Source organism: Chaetomium globosum, genomic scaffold (genome assembly GCF_000143365.1).
Source record: "Chaetomium globosum CBS 148.51 scaffold_6 genomic scaffold, whole genome shotgun sequence".
Taxonomy (NCBI): Eukaryota; Fungi; Ascomycota; class Sordariomycetes; order Sordariales; family Chaetomiaceae; genus Chaetomium; species Chaetomium globosum.
Window position 1 is genome coordinate 25,812 of NT_165981.1, and position 15,517 is coordinate 41,328.

General features: G+C 55.0%; 5 protein-coding genes across 5 annotated transcripts; 4 read left to right on the forward strand and 1 right to left on the reverse strand.

The window, feature by feature from the left end:
- Positions 1-1,674: 1,674 nt before the first annotated feature.
- Positions 1,675-1,908, reverse strand: CHGG_08344 (uncharacterized protein; the record flags this gene model as incomplete). The annotated part of the gene is made up of 3 exons (XM_001226270.1): positions 1,675-1,746; positions 1,800-1,803; positions 1,886-1,908. The coding sequence occupies 3 exons, from the start codon at positions 1,906-1,908 to the stop codon at positions 1,675-1,677; spliced, it is 99 nt and encodes a 32-aa protein (XP_001226271.1).
- A 637-nt stretch (positions 1,909-2,545) lies between these two features.
- CHGG_08345 (uncharacterized protein) lies at positions 2,546-4,957 on the forward strand (the record flags this gene model as incomplete). Its single annotated transcript, XM_001226271.1, has 4 exons — positions 2,546-3,379; positions 3,434-3,540; positions 3,661-4,178; positions 4,395-4,957. The coding sequence occupies 4 exons, from the start codon at positions 2,546-2,548 to the stop codon at positions 4,955-4,957; spliced, it is 2,022 nt and encodes a 673-aa protein (XP_001226272.1).
- Positions 4,958-5,434: 477 nt separating this feature from the next.
- CHGG_08346 (uncharacterized protein) lies at positions 5,435-7,131 on the forward strand (the record flags this gene model as incomplete). Its single annotated transcript, XM_001226272.1, has 5 exons — positions 5,435-5,437; positions 5,492-5,884; positions 6,041-6,429; positions 6,520-6,901; positions 7,105-7,131. The coding sequence occupies 5 exons, from the start codon at positions 5,435-5,437 to the stop codon at positions 7,129-7,131; spliced, it is 1,194 nt and encodes a 397-aa protein (XP_001226273.1).
- Positions 7,132-8,428: 1,297 nt separating this feature from the next.
- CHGG_08347 (uncharacterized protein) lies at positions 8,429-9,742 on the forward strand (the record flags this gene model as incomplete). Its single annotated transcript, XM_001226273.1, has 1 exon — positions 8,429-9,742. The coding sequence occupies one exon, from the start codon at positions 8,429-8,431 to the stop codon at positions 9,740-9,742; it is 1,314 nt and encodes a 437-aa protein (XP_001226274.1).
- Positions 9,743-10,474: 732 nt separating this feature from the next.
- CHGG_08348 (uncharacterized protein) lies at positions 10,475-14,760 on the forward strand (the record flags this gene model as incomplete). The annotated part of the gene is made up of 5 exons (XM_001226274.1): positions 10,475-10,814; positions 10,867-11,020; positions 11,100-11,778; positions 12,059-12,145; positions 12,457-14,760. The coding sequence occupies 5 exons, from the start codon at positions 10,475-10,477 to the stop codon at positions 14,758-14,760; spliced, it is 3,564 nt and encodes a 1,187-aa protein (XP_001226275.1).
- Between the last annotated feature and the right edge of the window lie 757 nt (positions 14,761-15,517).

A 15,517-nucleotide genomic window follows, 5' to 3' on the forward strand; every position in this document is an offset into this window, starting at 1 on the left:
CACGGGTGCTCAGCTGGCTCGTTTCCCCAGTTTCAGTGAAAACTCGACTGAAGGATTCAAACGCGGTTGTCCCCCCTGCGGGGCAACCCCGGGCCTCGCTAGCGGCCACTGGGAGGGTGCTTACCTATTCTCGGCCGGCGAGATGTTTGCTGGATTCACTTCGACAAAAACGAGATTGGTGGAAGTGTCTGCTCCTCGCAAACCGCGATGCAGCACAATGGATTTCTTGAGAAGAGCCAAACAGTCCAACAGAAACTAAATTAAGAGTAAACTTATAGAATTATCCAGTGCGATGCCCTCTTCAACAGCAAACAGTATCTCTCTTATGTTTCCTCCTCATCTATTCCACTCGGGTTTAGACGGACTCTTTTTTTGTGAACGAGATACATACCTAAGCAGAACCGCTGTCCGGGTCCGGTCCGGCTTGAACTTTGTGTTTATTGGGCCCTTTTGACCCCGATCCGACAGCATAGCAACGCTCTCGGCGGCGATTGCGTAGTATGGGAAGATGGGGATGCTGAAAACCAGGGGTGGATATCACCTCCTGAAGCAGCACTGACTGGGCAGAACTTAGAGCTCGGTTCATCCGCCATCTTCCTCGGGTGCTGCTTATCCACCTTGCTCTAAACAGCGATGAAGGGGACAAGATGCTTGGGGTTTGTTTGTCTTGACAAGACTTCCAAGATTGAACACCGGAAGAAGCGCCGCTTCCGAGACTGTGCGGCCGGTAGATCTGAGCTAACTAAGGGATGCTTTAAGCGGTAAATTATCACATTGAACCCTATCAGAGTATGTTGGAAGGGACGTCGAAAACTTGCATGTTGATAACAACAACCACCGCTGGCAGGGCAGTTTGCTTTGCGGTTAAAACCCCGCTGCCCGGTTTTTCAAATTTTCACCAACTGAACTGGTGGAAGTGGTCAACCCCATGATCCGGGGGAGGGAGAGGTGCTCATGCACCAGGCGTTAGTCTGCGACTAAACAAACATATCGGACTTGAGAAAAGGAACATGACAGGGAATCGCAGGTTGAAGAGTCCATGGAAGTTATTGTCTCTGGGTCGCTCCCAGTTTGCAGATTTGAGGTTTCCGCGGCGTGGAATCTAGTTTATCGCCAACTGGAGATGTGCCAAAGCCGGCAATCTCTGTTAACAGCTGTTCTTGACCATTTGGAATAAATATCGGGCACTTAGATACTTATATGTGCTTAGCTACCTGTTCAATCCATCTCTCACGATGTTCGATACTCGCGGCGGAACTAGCTAAAAATGTGCTAAAGACAACCTAAGGTGTCAACCCCCTACAGTGCCAAGCTCCTCTATAGGTATGTGGACTACATTGTGCATCGCAGTGGTCATCTTGGTTTACGGGTCTCATCGTTTATTGGAGCCATGTTGCCGTGGCTAAATGTTCAAGACAGTCAAGCTGAATATACTAACTACGCACGTAGTAGGTGATACTTTGGCCCTGAAGTTCTTGGGAATAGGCAACAGGACACATTTGCTAGAGAGTAGAGGTACGAACAAATATCGGCGCAGGAAGGGGCACAGGGTGGTAACTTGAAGTGCTGTGTTACCGAGGCTGCATTCCCTTCAGGATCTAGGATACCTATAAATACCTGAATAACATGGTCTCAAAATGGGTCGGGCGGGGTCCATTGCGCAAGTCTTCATGATTAATCCTCGTCATCTTCGTTATCCTCACCCTCCTCCTCACCCTCCTCATCACCCTTCTCCTCACCCTCCTCCTCACCTCCGTCCTCCGACTTCTCAGTATCCTCCGCTTCAGATCCATACTGACCACACTTCTTTTCGGGGTTTGATTCGTGGTATCCCTTTTGACAACCTGGTTCGGAACCGAGCCTGTTACAGCAGTCCCATACAAACCCATCGGGGAAGTCTTCTCGCATGGTATCCGTGTCGATCACCCCATGGCATCTCTCATCATGATCTGCCCAAAAATAACCATCATAGTCGGGCTCGAGCTCGCCTAACCCAGGTGTCAGCTTGTCCTGATGAACTTCGAAAATGCGGGTAGGTAGGCTTCGACGGCCAGCCCGCTGCCACTTTGTACCATCATGATATCTGCACCTGTCGGTAGTCCCCTCGTAAAAAGCCTGACCGCATTGAACGCATATACTAAGGGTTGGGGCCAGTTTCCGTTTCTTAGGGTTTGGTCCGCCCTGTGGATTACCACCTTCTGCCTTGTGGTTGACCAGATTCCCCTTGGGCTCAACCAACGCGAGATACTTGAGAGCTTTGGAGTAGACGCGAGCATCGTCGCAGAGCGCAACAAGAATGGCCCGAACAGCCTCGTCTGATGCATTGAACAGGGCATCCATGGTGTTGTCGCTTTTCTTCGTATTGTTGTTGGCCTGAAGAGGAATTCGGAATCCCCTGTCCACTACGTGGAACGCGTCTGTTTACCACAAGGATCATGGAATGAAAAAGGGTTAGGGTTCCAGATCGCGAACCCACGTGACGTGGTGGGAAATGAAGAAGGGCGTCGCAATCCTTTGTCGACATCGACTGCCGAAGGACGGCGAAATGGCGGGGTCGGCGCAGGACCAGATCGTGGTCGAGGTGGCGGACCAACCATCCCCGCTGAAGCGACCGAGCCGCGCCCCGAAACCGAGTGCGAAAGTTCGCGAAGCCATGCAATCGATCGAAGACGCAACCACCGCGTCGAGAAGGACTACGAGCGATGCTACGCGGACCATCGCTTCGAGAGGAACACGCGCACTAGGAGGCGGGAACGCGACCAACAGCGAGGTTGGGACCGGGAAGACAGCGCTACAGACACTCCTAGAGGTGCTCAACGCACAGCGAAACGAGATGCTCGCAAGAGCATCGTACGCCGAAGTCGCTCGCACCCCACCATCAAGCCAACCAAGCGGGGTACGCACCCTCTCCTCGTCGAACACGACACCCTCATCCTTTACCGACACGATGTTCTGCGCCATCGACACATCCAGAGCGGAGGAAAACGAAAAGAACAAAGTCCAGGTGGCGGATGTCAGAAAAGCAATCGAGGCTGAGGTCCGGACACTAGAGAACATGGGAGATTGGCGCTGCGCTGCGGTTGTAAAGGAGGCCCGGAACCCGGATCGGGTCAAGGTGGTTTGTAGAGACGAAAACGAGACCAGGATTGTCAAGGATGCAGCACAAAAGATCACTGTCCCGGGCGTACGGGTGCTGAGGGATCAGCTCTACCCAGTGAGGATCGACAATGCTAACCGCACAGCGGTCCTCGACGCCGACGGGAACGTTTTGCCAGGGGCAATGGAAGCCCTTGGGGCAGAGAACGACGTCAACATCGCGAAGATTGCCTGGCTCAGCAGGAAGGACACAGGCAAGGCTTACGGCTTGATGGTCGTCTACGTGACGAAGGTAGCGAAGCAAGGCGACTTCTAGACGGGCACTACTTCCATCTAGCCGGAGAATCCGCCTACACGACCGTGTTCGCGCCCCGGGAGGGCCCAACCCAATGCTACAGATGCCAAGAGATGGGCCACAAGGCCTTCGCATGCAAGAAGCCGCAGGTATGTGGAAGGTGTGCGGAACAGGGTCATCACCACAAGACCTGTCATTCCGCAGTCCTGAAGTGCATGCTTTGCAGAGGACCACACGAATCATTCAGCAAGAACTGTCGGGTACGCTAGCTGCACAATGGGACCCAGAACGCTTGAGATCCTTCAGCTTAACGTCCGCAAACGGAGAGAAGTGCAAGAGAGTCTGCTAAACGACGAGGGGCTTAAGAACTATACAACATTGGCAATCTCCGAGCCATATGCCAGACTGATTGACGGTTCGGTGGCGATGATGCCAATGAGTCATCACAATTGGACAAAACTCATACCAACGACAAGACGAGAGACACGATGGCCGATTCGGAGTATGTTATGGGTACGAAGCGATGTGGAGGCCGAGCAAATTCCAGTGCCGTCGGCAGACCTCACCGCAGCACAGATCCGACTCCCAGACCGCGTGGTGCTGGTGGTGTCAGTCTACGTGGAGGGAGGCAGCGACGAAACACTGGAAGTGGCGATGAGAGAGCTCGACCGGCTGATTAGGAGGTTCCGAAACGGAACGGGAAATAGGACGGACATCATTCTGGCGGGCGATTTCAACCGCCACGACCAGCTCTGGGGTGGAGACGACGTGTCACCACTGAGGCAAGGTGAGGGAGACCGCATCATCAACCTCACGGAAGAACACTCCCTTTGCAGCCTCCTCCCAAGAGGCACGAAAACATGGCAGTCAGGGGACGCAGAAAGTACGATCGACCTGGTACTGGCCTCAGCGGAATTAACAGAGCAACTACTCAATTGCCGGATCCACCCCTGCGACCATGGATCTGACCACAGAGCGATCGAGACGACATTCGACATCGCAGTAGAAGACCGCCAAACCGAGACGAGGTTCCTCTTCAAGGACGCGCCCTGGGCAGAAATCAGGAACAGGGTGGCAGCGAACCTCGAGCATACCCCCCAGGGTGGCAGCGTCCAGCAGCAAACGGACCGGCTCATGACGGCGGTAACCGAAGCGGTCTTCGGCCTGACGCACAAAGCCAAGCCATCACCATACGCCAAGCGGTGGTGGACAACAGACCTGACACGGCTCCGCCAGGCCTATACATTCTGGAGAAACCAGGCGAGAGCTCGACGAAGGATGAGGCAAACGTCACCAGAACTCGAACAGCGAGCCAGGAATGCGGCCAAGGAGTACCATGACGCTATCCGCAGACAGAAAAGCTCACACTGGAACGACTTCTTAGCCGACGACGCCAACATCTGGCAAGCAACGAAGTACCTGCAAACGGGCAGCGGCACGATGGGCGACAAGGTACCCCCGCTTACCCGACCTGACGGCTCTGTCACGGAAGGCAAAGAAGAACAAGCACAAACTGTTGGAGCAGGCAACAGGGCTGGAAGCAGGAAGACGAAGTCCCCATTCTGAGGCTACTCCTAAAAGCTCGGGAAGCAGGAGGAAAAGAGGCCGACCGCGGGGAGGTGGGTGGATAACCCCACAGAGATGTGGGGTCACGTGACCCACACATCTCACACAAACGCTACTAGCCACCTTTTCCACGCCGCTGCCAGAGAGAATCAAAGACGAGGGACAACGTCCTCAGCGGGCACCAGTACAAATGCCGGACCTGACAATGGAAGAGGTAGAGCAGAAGGTGTCACGGCACCAAGCCTGACCTGCTTAGGTCACGTGGGCAGCACGTGCCTACGCGACCTGGACCCACACTAGCAGCAGTATCTCCTCTCCGTTAGCGTCCCCTTACGAGAGCTTCCTCTCTCGTCATCGCACAACTCAGTCATTAGCCAGAACCTGACCCTGTCCCGTGACTCCCCTGACCACGCCCCGTGACAGAAGGTCTTGTCCGCCAAACGGTGGAAGGCACCCGGGGAAGACGGTCTACTGGCAATGGTACGGAAACAGCTCTGGCCAGTTGTTAAAGACAGAGTGCTCCATTTGTTTCAGACTTCGCTTCGAGACGGCGACATCCCTAGCCAATGGAGGAACGCCAAGATCATTCCACTAAAAAAGCCAGGGAAGAGCGACTACACGCTGGCCAAGTCCTGGAGACCTATCTCGCTGCTCTCCACGCTTGGCGAGATACTGGAAGCAGTCATTGCGGAACGCCTATCCTATGCTGTGGAGACCTTTGGCCTTCTCCCTGGGAACCACTTCGGAGCTAGGAAAAGACGCTCAACCGAGCAGGCTCTCCTACTACTTCAAGAACAGATCTACAAGGCATGGAGAGCTAGGAAGGTGCTCAGCCTGATCAGCTTCGACGTGAAGGGTGCATACAACGGAGTCTTCAAGGACAGGCTGCTCCAGAGACTCAGAGCAAGAGGCATACCAGACGCCGTGGTCAGATAGATCGATGCCTTCTGCTCCAGGCGCACAGCGACCATCGCGGTAAACGGGTTCACGTCCGAGCGACAAGAGTTGCCCCAAGCGGGACTGCCGCAGGGGTCGCCGCTGTCCCCAATACTGTTTCTCTTCTTCAATGCAGACCTGGTACAGCAGAAAATCGACGCGAATAGAGGCTCGATTGCCTTCGTTGACGACTACACAGCCTGGGTCACGGGTCCATCAGCAGAGGCAAATCGTGCAGGCATCCAGGCTATCATTGACAGAGCCCTAGACTGGGAAAGACGAAGCGGTGCACAGTTTGAAAGCGACAAGACGGCCATCATACACTTTACGAGGAACAAAGAGCGATCTTCGGAACAACCGTTCTCTGTCAAAGGCGATATGGTCAAGCCGACTGAGAGTGCAAAGATCCTAGGTGTAGTGATGGACCGCGAACTCCGATACAAGCAGCACATAGCCAGGACGGCAGCCAAAGGTCTTGCAGCCGCTTTAGCCCTGAAGAGGCTGAAGATGCTTTCCCCACGGACAGCCAGGCAACTGTTTGTCGCGACAGTAGCCCCTGTCATGGACTACGCTGCCAACGTTTGAATGCATGCGTGCGGAGGGAAGGCACTGAGCTGACTGAACAGGGCGCAGAAGATCGGGGCTCTGGCCATCACGGGAGCTTTCGGGACCGCGGCAACGGCCGTGGTGGAAGCTGAAGCGAGCATCTACCCCATACGAGAACGACACACCCAGGCGGCAGTCAGGCTATGGATCAACATCCACACCCTGCCCGGATCGCATCCCCTCGCGGTGAAGAAAATCCGGACGACTGTGCGATTCGTATCCCCGCTGCAGAAACTCGCCCGAGCGGTAGAAGGAACAGAAGTTGACCGGATGGAAACGATCCAGGAATATGCCGTCTTACCTTGGGAACCCCGCCTGCGGCCGACGGTTGAAGCTGACCGAGCAAGGGCGGCCGAGAAGGTCGACAAAGCTACGGGAATCCTGATTGCGACTAGCTCGGCTGTAAAGGGAGGCATTGTTGGCATGGGCGGTATCGCACGGGACACTCTCTTCAACAGAACCAACGAGACGGTGGCAAGCTATGCCGTGGCCCTCGGAACACGGGAGGAGCAAAATCCATACACTGCAGAACTAGCAGCCATCGCAATGGCCTTGGAGAAGGTACTGGCCAGCATCTGTCACAGGCACATCACCATCGCCACTAGGAACCAGTCAGCGCTAGCAGCAATTAGGCAACCGCGGCAACAATCCGGCCAAGGCATTATACGACACATCTACGAATTGACTAGACTGCATCAAAAAAGAGGGAACTCGATCAACCTGCAGTGCAAGGTTCCAATCAATGCCGCACAACATCACATGGGATGCATATGGAATTGATGTTGACATCACCTCAAAACCTCGCGTGATGTTGATCAACATGCCCATCGTATGATGTGTATGTGTACAATGTTGATCTCGTTGACATCACCCCTGCAGTATCCTAAGCCTCATCCTCGATTTCAGTTTCGTCAAATTTGAACCCCATTGCAACATCCCCAAAGCCCCCTGTAGTGAACTCCTCCACCTCTCCGTCACTCCCCACAGCTGTATGATCATTTAACCATGTTGTGGCCTTCATATTCATGGTTCCATCGTCACCACAACTCTGCGGATTCACCAGCTCCTCCTCCTGAATTGACAGCAGCAAAGGGTCAACCTGTTTGACCAGGCCTGCACGGTACCAAGATCGAAGTACTTGGCACATGCTGACGATTTGTGCATCGAGAAGTGTCCTCTGTGGCGAGACCATTCTACCAAATGCCGAGAATAGCCTCTCACTCTGCAGACATGGGTTGAACTGTGAGGAAATCAAGAGCCATCTGAGACAGACGGGGATATCTATGACGCCGCTCATGCCAGTATGCAATAGGATCTCGGGTCTCGATATGCTCACTGTCTGAAGAAGCACGTCATCCCATACAGTAGGACTCTTCCGATTTCGAGCAGTCCAGCCATCAAATGAGATGTGCACCAGACCAGGGCAGCGACGCAGAACATTGGAAATGGTATCTCGGTGTTTGAAATACTCTGCAATGATCTTATTTCGGATAGAATCTCCGGTTACATGGGCTCTCCGTAGTGCAACAGATGGATTCAGGTATTCGAAGGTGGCGCATAGGTCAGGCTCCTCGGCATCAGTGAAAGCCCTGTTGGTATTGACAATCCACTGAACGATCAACCGATGGAAGCGGTCTGGGCTGAACCCCTTGACGAGGGAATTGGCAATAGCTCTTTGCGCAGGCTGAGGCTGATCACCTCCAGAGCCACGCCGAGATGCGATCCTGGACAGAGATTTCCAGCCGCGACGAGCGGGTCAGAGGGCACAAGGTGCTTGATTGCAGATGGGTTTACGTGTACAAGTTCGACAAACATGGCAGATTTGTTAAGGCAAAGGCGAGGCTGGTCGTCAGAGGCGACCAACAGCTCAGAGGAGCAGCCGAAAATAACTATGCCGCAACGCTTGCAGGCAGATAATTCAGGACAGTGATGGCGATTACCGCCCGATTCGACCTCGATTTATTGCAGTTTGACGCAGTCAACGCATTCGTCAACGCAGATCTGGACGAAGACGTCTTCATGCGCATGCCACCAGGGCATCGGCGGCACCAGACGATCCTCAAGCTTAACAAAGCGCTCTATGGCCTGCGCCGATCGCCGCTTCTCTGGCAACGAACGCTCTCCAGGGCACTTGACAATCTTGGCTTTAAGGCAGTACCCCACGAACCTTGCGCATTTACCAGAAACGGAGTTATCATTTTCTTCTACGTCGACGACATTGTCATCGCCTTTCGCGAGTCTCAGCGCCAGGAGGCACTCAGAACGATGATTCAGTTACGCACACGATACAAACTGACTGGCGGCGAGCCACTCCAGTGGTTTCTGGGCATGGAAATCCTGCGTGACCGCTCGAACCGCCTGCTTTGGCTCTCCCAGAAGTCATACATCGACAAAATCGCCACACTCGCGCAGACGGAGACCGCCTCAGGGTCACCTATGACCAAGGAAGAACTTCTGCCTTATGAAGGCATAGCGACCGCTCGGGATGTCATTACCTACCTTCGAAAAATTGGCTCCCTGCTTTACGACGCCGTCATCACGCGCCCCGACATCGCATTCGCAGTCTCTAGACTCGCTCGCTTTACAACCAACCCTGGACTTGCCCATCAGAAGGCCGCCGACCGCGTACTCCTCTACCTCAAACACACAAGCACTCTCGCCCTGCAGTTTGGCGGAGCAGACGACCTCCGCATTGCCAGCGATGCCAGTTTTGCCGACAACTCTCTGAATCGCAAAAGCAGCCAAGGTTACGCCATGAAGCTTTTCGGTGGTCTCATCGCCTGGCGGGCGAACAAGCAGGACACCGTCACCACATCGACCACTGAGGCAGAGCTCCTTGCTCTCTCACAGGCAGCCAAGGAAGGCCTTTTTGTCTCACGCCTACTCAAGGAGTTGGGCGTAACACTGGACTTACAGCGCCTAGTCATTGAAGTTGACAACACTCAGACAATCCGGCTAGTTACAGAGGAGATCGCGAAACTCAAGACGAACCTCAGGCATGTGGACATCCACAACCACTGGCTACGGCAGGAATACGCAGCTGGAAAGATCGACGTCATGTACACCAAGAGTGCAGAGATGATGGCAGATGGCCTGACGAAGGCGCTTGTTCAGGAGCAGTTTGTTAGTTTCAGGGAGCAGATGGGACTGGTTGATGTGAGGGAGAGGCTCGCAGAGAGCAGGAAAAAGGAAGAAACAGAGAATAGGGTGGCAGAAGGGATTCAGGAAGGTAGTGGCAGCTGAGAGAGCCAGTTTCGCCCTCGCGGGCTCAACTGAGGGGGTGTGTTGGATTTGGAAGGCGGTGAGGAGGGGGAATTCAGGGGTTCACTAGTGGCTGGGCATTAGTATTTTCAGGATCAGGGCGAGGCCCGCGGCAGTGGGAACAGGACAGAGAGACAGAGACACAGACATCATCATCAATGAACTGGTTGCCCCTCTTTCATCACCTTTTGGCACCCAAATCACATTGGTACAGTCAATTCCGTAGCTGTTGGCTTTCCAACAATATGGCACAGCCATTTTCAAGCAGGATTCCGGCCCTATAACAATGCATCATCAGATAGAAAGTCGTCAGGAGGATCCGTAATAGAAGCTCGCCTTCTCTAGAGGAACTAGTTAGAATAGCTAGTGGATAGGTATACATTCAAGCCACCACCGGGCTAAATGGACCATGCGTGGATAGTTATAGGCACCACCTTGGGCATTACCTCAATCACCAAATCACCAAACCCACTGCCTTAGCTAACTGTCGGAACATCTACGCCAGAGTTACGTCCTCGCAGGGGGATCCACCGCCGGGGCAGTCGTCACGTGGTCCTGGACCTCGGGGACGACAACCCCGGCTGCAAAATCTGAGCCGAAAAAAGCACGATAGTAAAAAAGATTCGAAAAACAAGGGAGAGGTTCATCGGCGAGAGGCGATCGAGGCCAGGAACCTTTTGAGAAAGTCGGGCGGCACTGCCGAGGGACTGCAAGATGGCGGCGGAGGCGCAGCCCCAAATCGTGGTCGAGGTGGCCGACCAACCACCTTCGCCGAGACGACCGAGCCGCGCGTTGAAACCGAGCGCGAAAGCTCGCGAAGCCATGCAATCGCTCGAGGACGTGGCTACCACGTCGAGGAGAGCGGCGAGCGAGTACCACGCGGGCGGTTACGACGCGAGGAGCACGCGCGTCTGGGATTCTATATGGAGCCAACAGCCGGATCGAGACGGGGAAGTCAGGTATACAGATGCTCCTGGAGGCGATCAACGAACAACGAGACGAAATGTACCGAATGATTACCGAGCAGCGAAACACGATTGGCGAACTACGCGAGGTGATTTGCAAGCAGCACGACGCGATTCAAGAACTACATCGCCAACTTGCAGACACCAGGACCCAGCTGTCTGAAGAACTGAGACAAGCGCGGGATCAGATTGATACCCTTCAACGCAACCCGGTAGCCATGGCTTCGTCCCAACCAAGCGCAAGAGGGTCATACGCCGAAGTCGCTCGCACCCCACCATCAAGCCAGGCCAAGCGGTGTGCGCACCCTCTCCTCGCGAAACACGACGCCTTCATCCTTTACCGACACGTTGTTCTGTACGATCGATACATCTAGAGTGGAGGAGAAAGAGAAGGGAAACGTCCAGGTGGCGGACATTAGAAAGGCAATCGAGACAGAGGCCAGGGCACAGGAAAGCATGGGAGACTGGCGTTGCGCTGCGGTTGTGAAGGAGGCCCGAAACCCGGACCGAGTCAGAGTAATTTGCAGGGACGAAGGCGAGGTCCAGCTCGTCAAGGAAGCGGCAGAGAAGATCAGTGTTCCTGGAGTGCGGGTATTGAGAGACCAGTTGTACCCGGTGAGGGTAGACAATGCCAACCGAACAGCGGTCCTCGATGCGGACGGAAACATCCTGCCGGGAGCCGCAGAGGCGCTAGGGACAGAGAACGACGTCAACATTGCGAAGATTGCCTGGCTCAGCAGGAAGGATACAAGCAAGGCCTACGGCTCGATGGTTGTCTACGTGACGAAGGGCAGCGAAGCAAGGCGACTTCTAGACGGGCGTTACTTCCATCTCGTCGGAGAATCCGCTTACACGACCGTTTTCGCGCCCCGGGAAGGCCCAATCCAGTGCTACAGATGCCAGGAGATCGGCCATAAGGCCTTCGCCTGCAAAAAGCCGCAAAGATGCGGAAGGTGTGCGGAACAGGGTCACCACCACAAGACGTGTCAGTCCGTGGTCCTGAAGTGCGTGCTATGCAGAGGACCACACGAGTCATTTAGCAAGAACTGTCGGGTACGCTGGTTGAACAATGGGGCCCAAGACGCTTAAGATTCCTTCAGCTCAACGTCCTGCAAACGGAGAGAAGTGCAGCAGAGTCTGCTAAACGACGAGGGACTCTAAGGACTCTCGCAGTGCTGGGCCATCTCTCGAACCATATGCTCAGGCTGATCGAAAGCTCGGTGATCGACGGTCCCAATGAGTCATCACAACTGGGACGAAGCTGATACCAACGACAAGACGAGAAGCCACGTGGCCAATTCGGAGCATGCTATTGGGTACGAAGTCGATATAGAGGTTCGAGCCAGATTCCAGTGCCGTCGGCAGACCTCACCGCAGCACGCATCCGGCTCCCAGATCGGGCAGTGCTGATGGTGTCAGTGTATGTGGAGGGTGGTAGTGACGAAGCACTGGAAGATGCAATGAGGGAAATTGACCGACTGATTAGGAGGTTTCGAAACGGAACAGGGACGAGAACGGATATCATACCTGGCGGGCGATTTCAACCGCCACGACCCAGCTTTAGGGGAGGGGACGATGTCTCACCACGGAGACAAAGGCGAAGGGAGACCGCATCATCAACCTCATGGACGAAACACTCCCTCTGCAGCCTCCTCCCAAGAGGCACGAAGACGTGGCAGTCAGGCGACATTGAGAGCACAATCGACCTGGTACTGGCCTCTGCAGAACTAGCAGACCAACTACTCAGATGCGCGATTCACCTCCTGCGACCATGGCTCAGACCACAGAGCAATCGAGACAGCTTTTGACACCTCGGTGGAGGACCGTCCCAGTGAGACGAGGTTCCTCTTCAAGAACGCGCCCTGGGCGGAAATTAGGACTAGGGTGGCAGCAAACCTCGAACGCATCCCCTGGGACGGCAATGTCCAGCAGCAGACGGACAGGCTCATGGCAGCGGTAACCGAGGCGGTCTACGGCCTGACACCTAAAGCCAAACCCTCACCATACGCCAAGCGGTGGTGGACAACGGACCTGACACGGCTTCGCCAGACATACACGTTTTGGAGAAACCAGGCGAGATCTCGACGTAGGATTGGGCAAACAGCACCAGAGCTCGAACAACGAGCCAGGATGGCAGCCAAAGAGTACCACGACGCCATCCGCAGACAGAAGAGTTCGCATTGGAACGACTTCCTGGCCGATGACGCTAACATCTGGCAAGCAACGAAGTACCTGCAAACCGGCAGCGGCACGATGGGCGATAAGATACCCCCGCTCGTCCGACCCGATGGCTCCATCACGGAGGGTAAAGCAGAACAAGCGCAGGAGTTACTCACCGCCTTCTTCCCACCTTTGCCAGCGAGAATCGAAGACGAGGGCCAACGACCTCAACGGGCGCCGGTACACATGCCAGACCTAACAATGGAGGAGATAGAACAAAAGGTCCTGTCCGCTAAGCCATGGAAGGCGCCCGGGGAAGACGGTCTACCGGCAATGGTATGGAGACAGCTCTGGCCAGTGGTCAAAGACAGGGTGCTCCATTTATTCCGGACGTCGCTTCGAGACGGCGACATCCCCAGCCAGTGGAGGAATGCCAAGATCATCCCATTGAAGAAGCCAGGGAAGAGCGAATACACTCTAGCCAAGTCCTGGAGACCCATCTCGCTGCTCTCCACGCTGGGTAAGATACTGGAGGCAGTCATTGCGGAGCGTTTATCCCATGCTGTGGAGACCTGCGGCCTTCTACCCGCCAACCACTTCGGAGCCAGGAAGAGACGCTCGACCGAACAGGCTCTCCTTCTGCTTCAGGAACACATCTACAAAGCATGGAGAGCTAGGAAGGTGCTCAGTTTGATCAGCTTCGATGTCAAGGGCGCATACAATGGGGTCTTCAAAGACAGGCTTCTCCAGAGGCTCAAGGCAAGAGGGATACCTGAACCCCTGGTCAAGTGGATCGACGCCTTCTGCTCCAAGCGCACAGCGACCATTGCCGTAAACGGGTTCACATCTGGACGGCAAGAGCTGCCCCAAGCGGGTCTTCCGCAAGGATCGCCGCTGTCTCCAGTGTTGTTCCTCTTCTTCAACGCCGACCTAGTGCAGCACAAGATCGACGCGAACGGAGGCGCAATTGCCTTCGTGGACGACTACACTGCCTGGGTAACGGGCCCGTCAGCGGAGTCGAACCGCACTGGAATCCAAGCTATCATCGACAAAGCCCTTGACTGGGAGAAACGGAGCGGTGCGCAGTTTGAAGGCGAAAAGACAGCCATCATACACTTCACGAGGAACATGGAGCGATTTTCAGAACAACCGTTCTCGGTCAAAGGCGAAGTGGTCAAACCGAAGGAAAGTGCGAAAATCCTAGGTGTCGTGATGGATCGCGAACTCCGCTACAAGCAGCACATTGCTAGGACGGCAGCTAAGGGCCTCGCAGCCGCTCTGGCCCTGAAGAGGCTGAAGATGCTTTCCCCGCGGACAGCGAGACAGCTATTTGTTGCGACAGTAGCCCCGGTCATGGACTACGCTGCCAATGTCTGGATGCATGCGTGCGGGGAAAAGGCACTGAGCTGGCTGAACAGGGCGCAGAAGATCGGGGCCCTGGCCATCACGGGAGCCTTTCGAACCGCGGCAACAGCCGTGGTGGAAGCTGAAGCGAGCATCTACCCCGTACGAGAACGACACGCCCAGGCGGCAGCCAGTCTGTGGATCAACATCCACACGCTACCCGGAACGCATCCCCTTGCCATGAAGAAAGTCCGGACCACCGTACGATTCGTATCTCCGCTGCAGAAAATTGCCCGCGTGGCCGAAGGAGTACGAGTCGACCGGATGGAGACAATCCAGGAATACGCCGTCCCGCCCTGGGTACCTCGCCTACGACCGACGCTCGAAGCCGATCGAGGGAAGGCGGCCGAGATGGTCAACAAAATTTCGGGAATCGTGATCGCAACCAGCTCATCCGTAAAGAAGGGCATTGTTTGGCATGGGCGGCCTTGCACGGGATACTCTCTTCAACATGAACTAGCGAGACTGTGACAAACTATGCTGTTGGTTCTTGGGACAAGAGCAGAACCCATATACAGCAGAGCTAGCAGCCATCGCAATGGCCCTGGAGAAGTTACCGGCTAGCATCTGCCACAGGCACATCACCGTGATCACTAGGAACCAGTCAGCGCTGGCAGCAGTTGGACAGCCGCGGCAGCAATCCGGCCAAAGCATCATACGGCAAATCTACGACTTGGCCAGGCTGCACCGACAAAGAGGGAACTCGGTCAACTTTCTGTGGATACCAGCGGAGATTGACTTCGCGCTGGGGTCAGATGCCAAGGCAGCAGCCCAGAGAGCGTCGAAGCAAGGACGCACACCCGACTCCCAAATACCCCAGGCCAAGTCTACCGCGATGAGGCTGGCAATGGAAAGACAACGGGCGACAAGAGTTCTACCTGTAAGCGTGGGCAAGTTCTCAAAGGCCATGGACGTAGCACTACTAGGCAAGCACACGCGCCATCTCTATGACAAGCTGAAGCGAAGGGAGGCCTGCGTATTGGCGCAGCTCCGAACCGGAATGGCGAGACTGAACGGTTTTTTGAGCAGGATTGGGGCGGTCGAGTCAGACCTTTGTGCCTGTGGACAAGCGAGGGAATCAGTGGAACACTTTCTTTTCCGATGCGTGAAATGGACAGCTCTGAGGGAAGACATGCTGCAATGCACAGTGGCAAGACGAGGAAGCCTCTCGTTCTATCTGGGGAGGGAAAGCGCCATCAGATACAGGCATTGGTCACCAGATATGAAG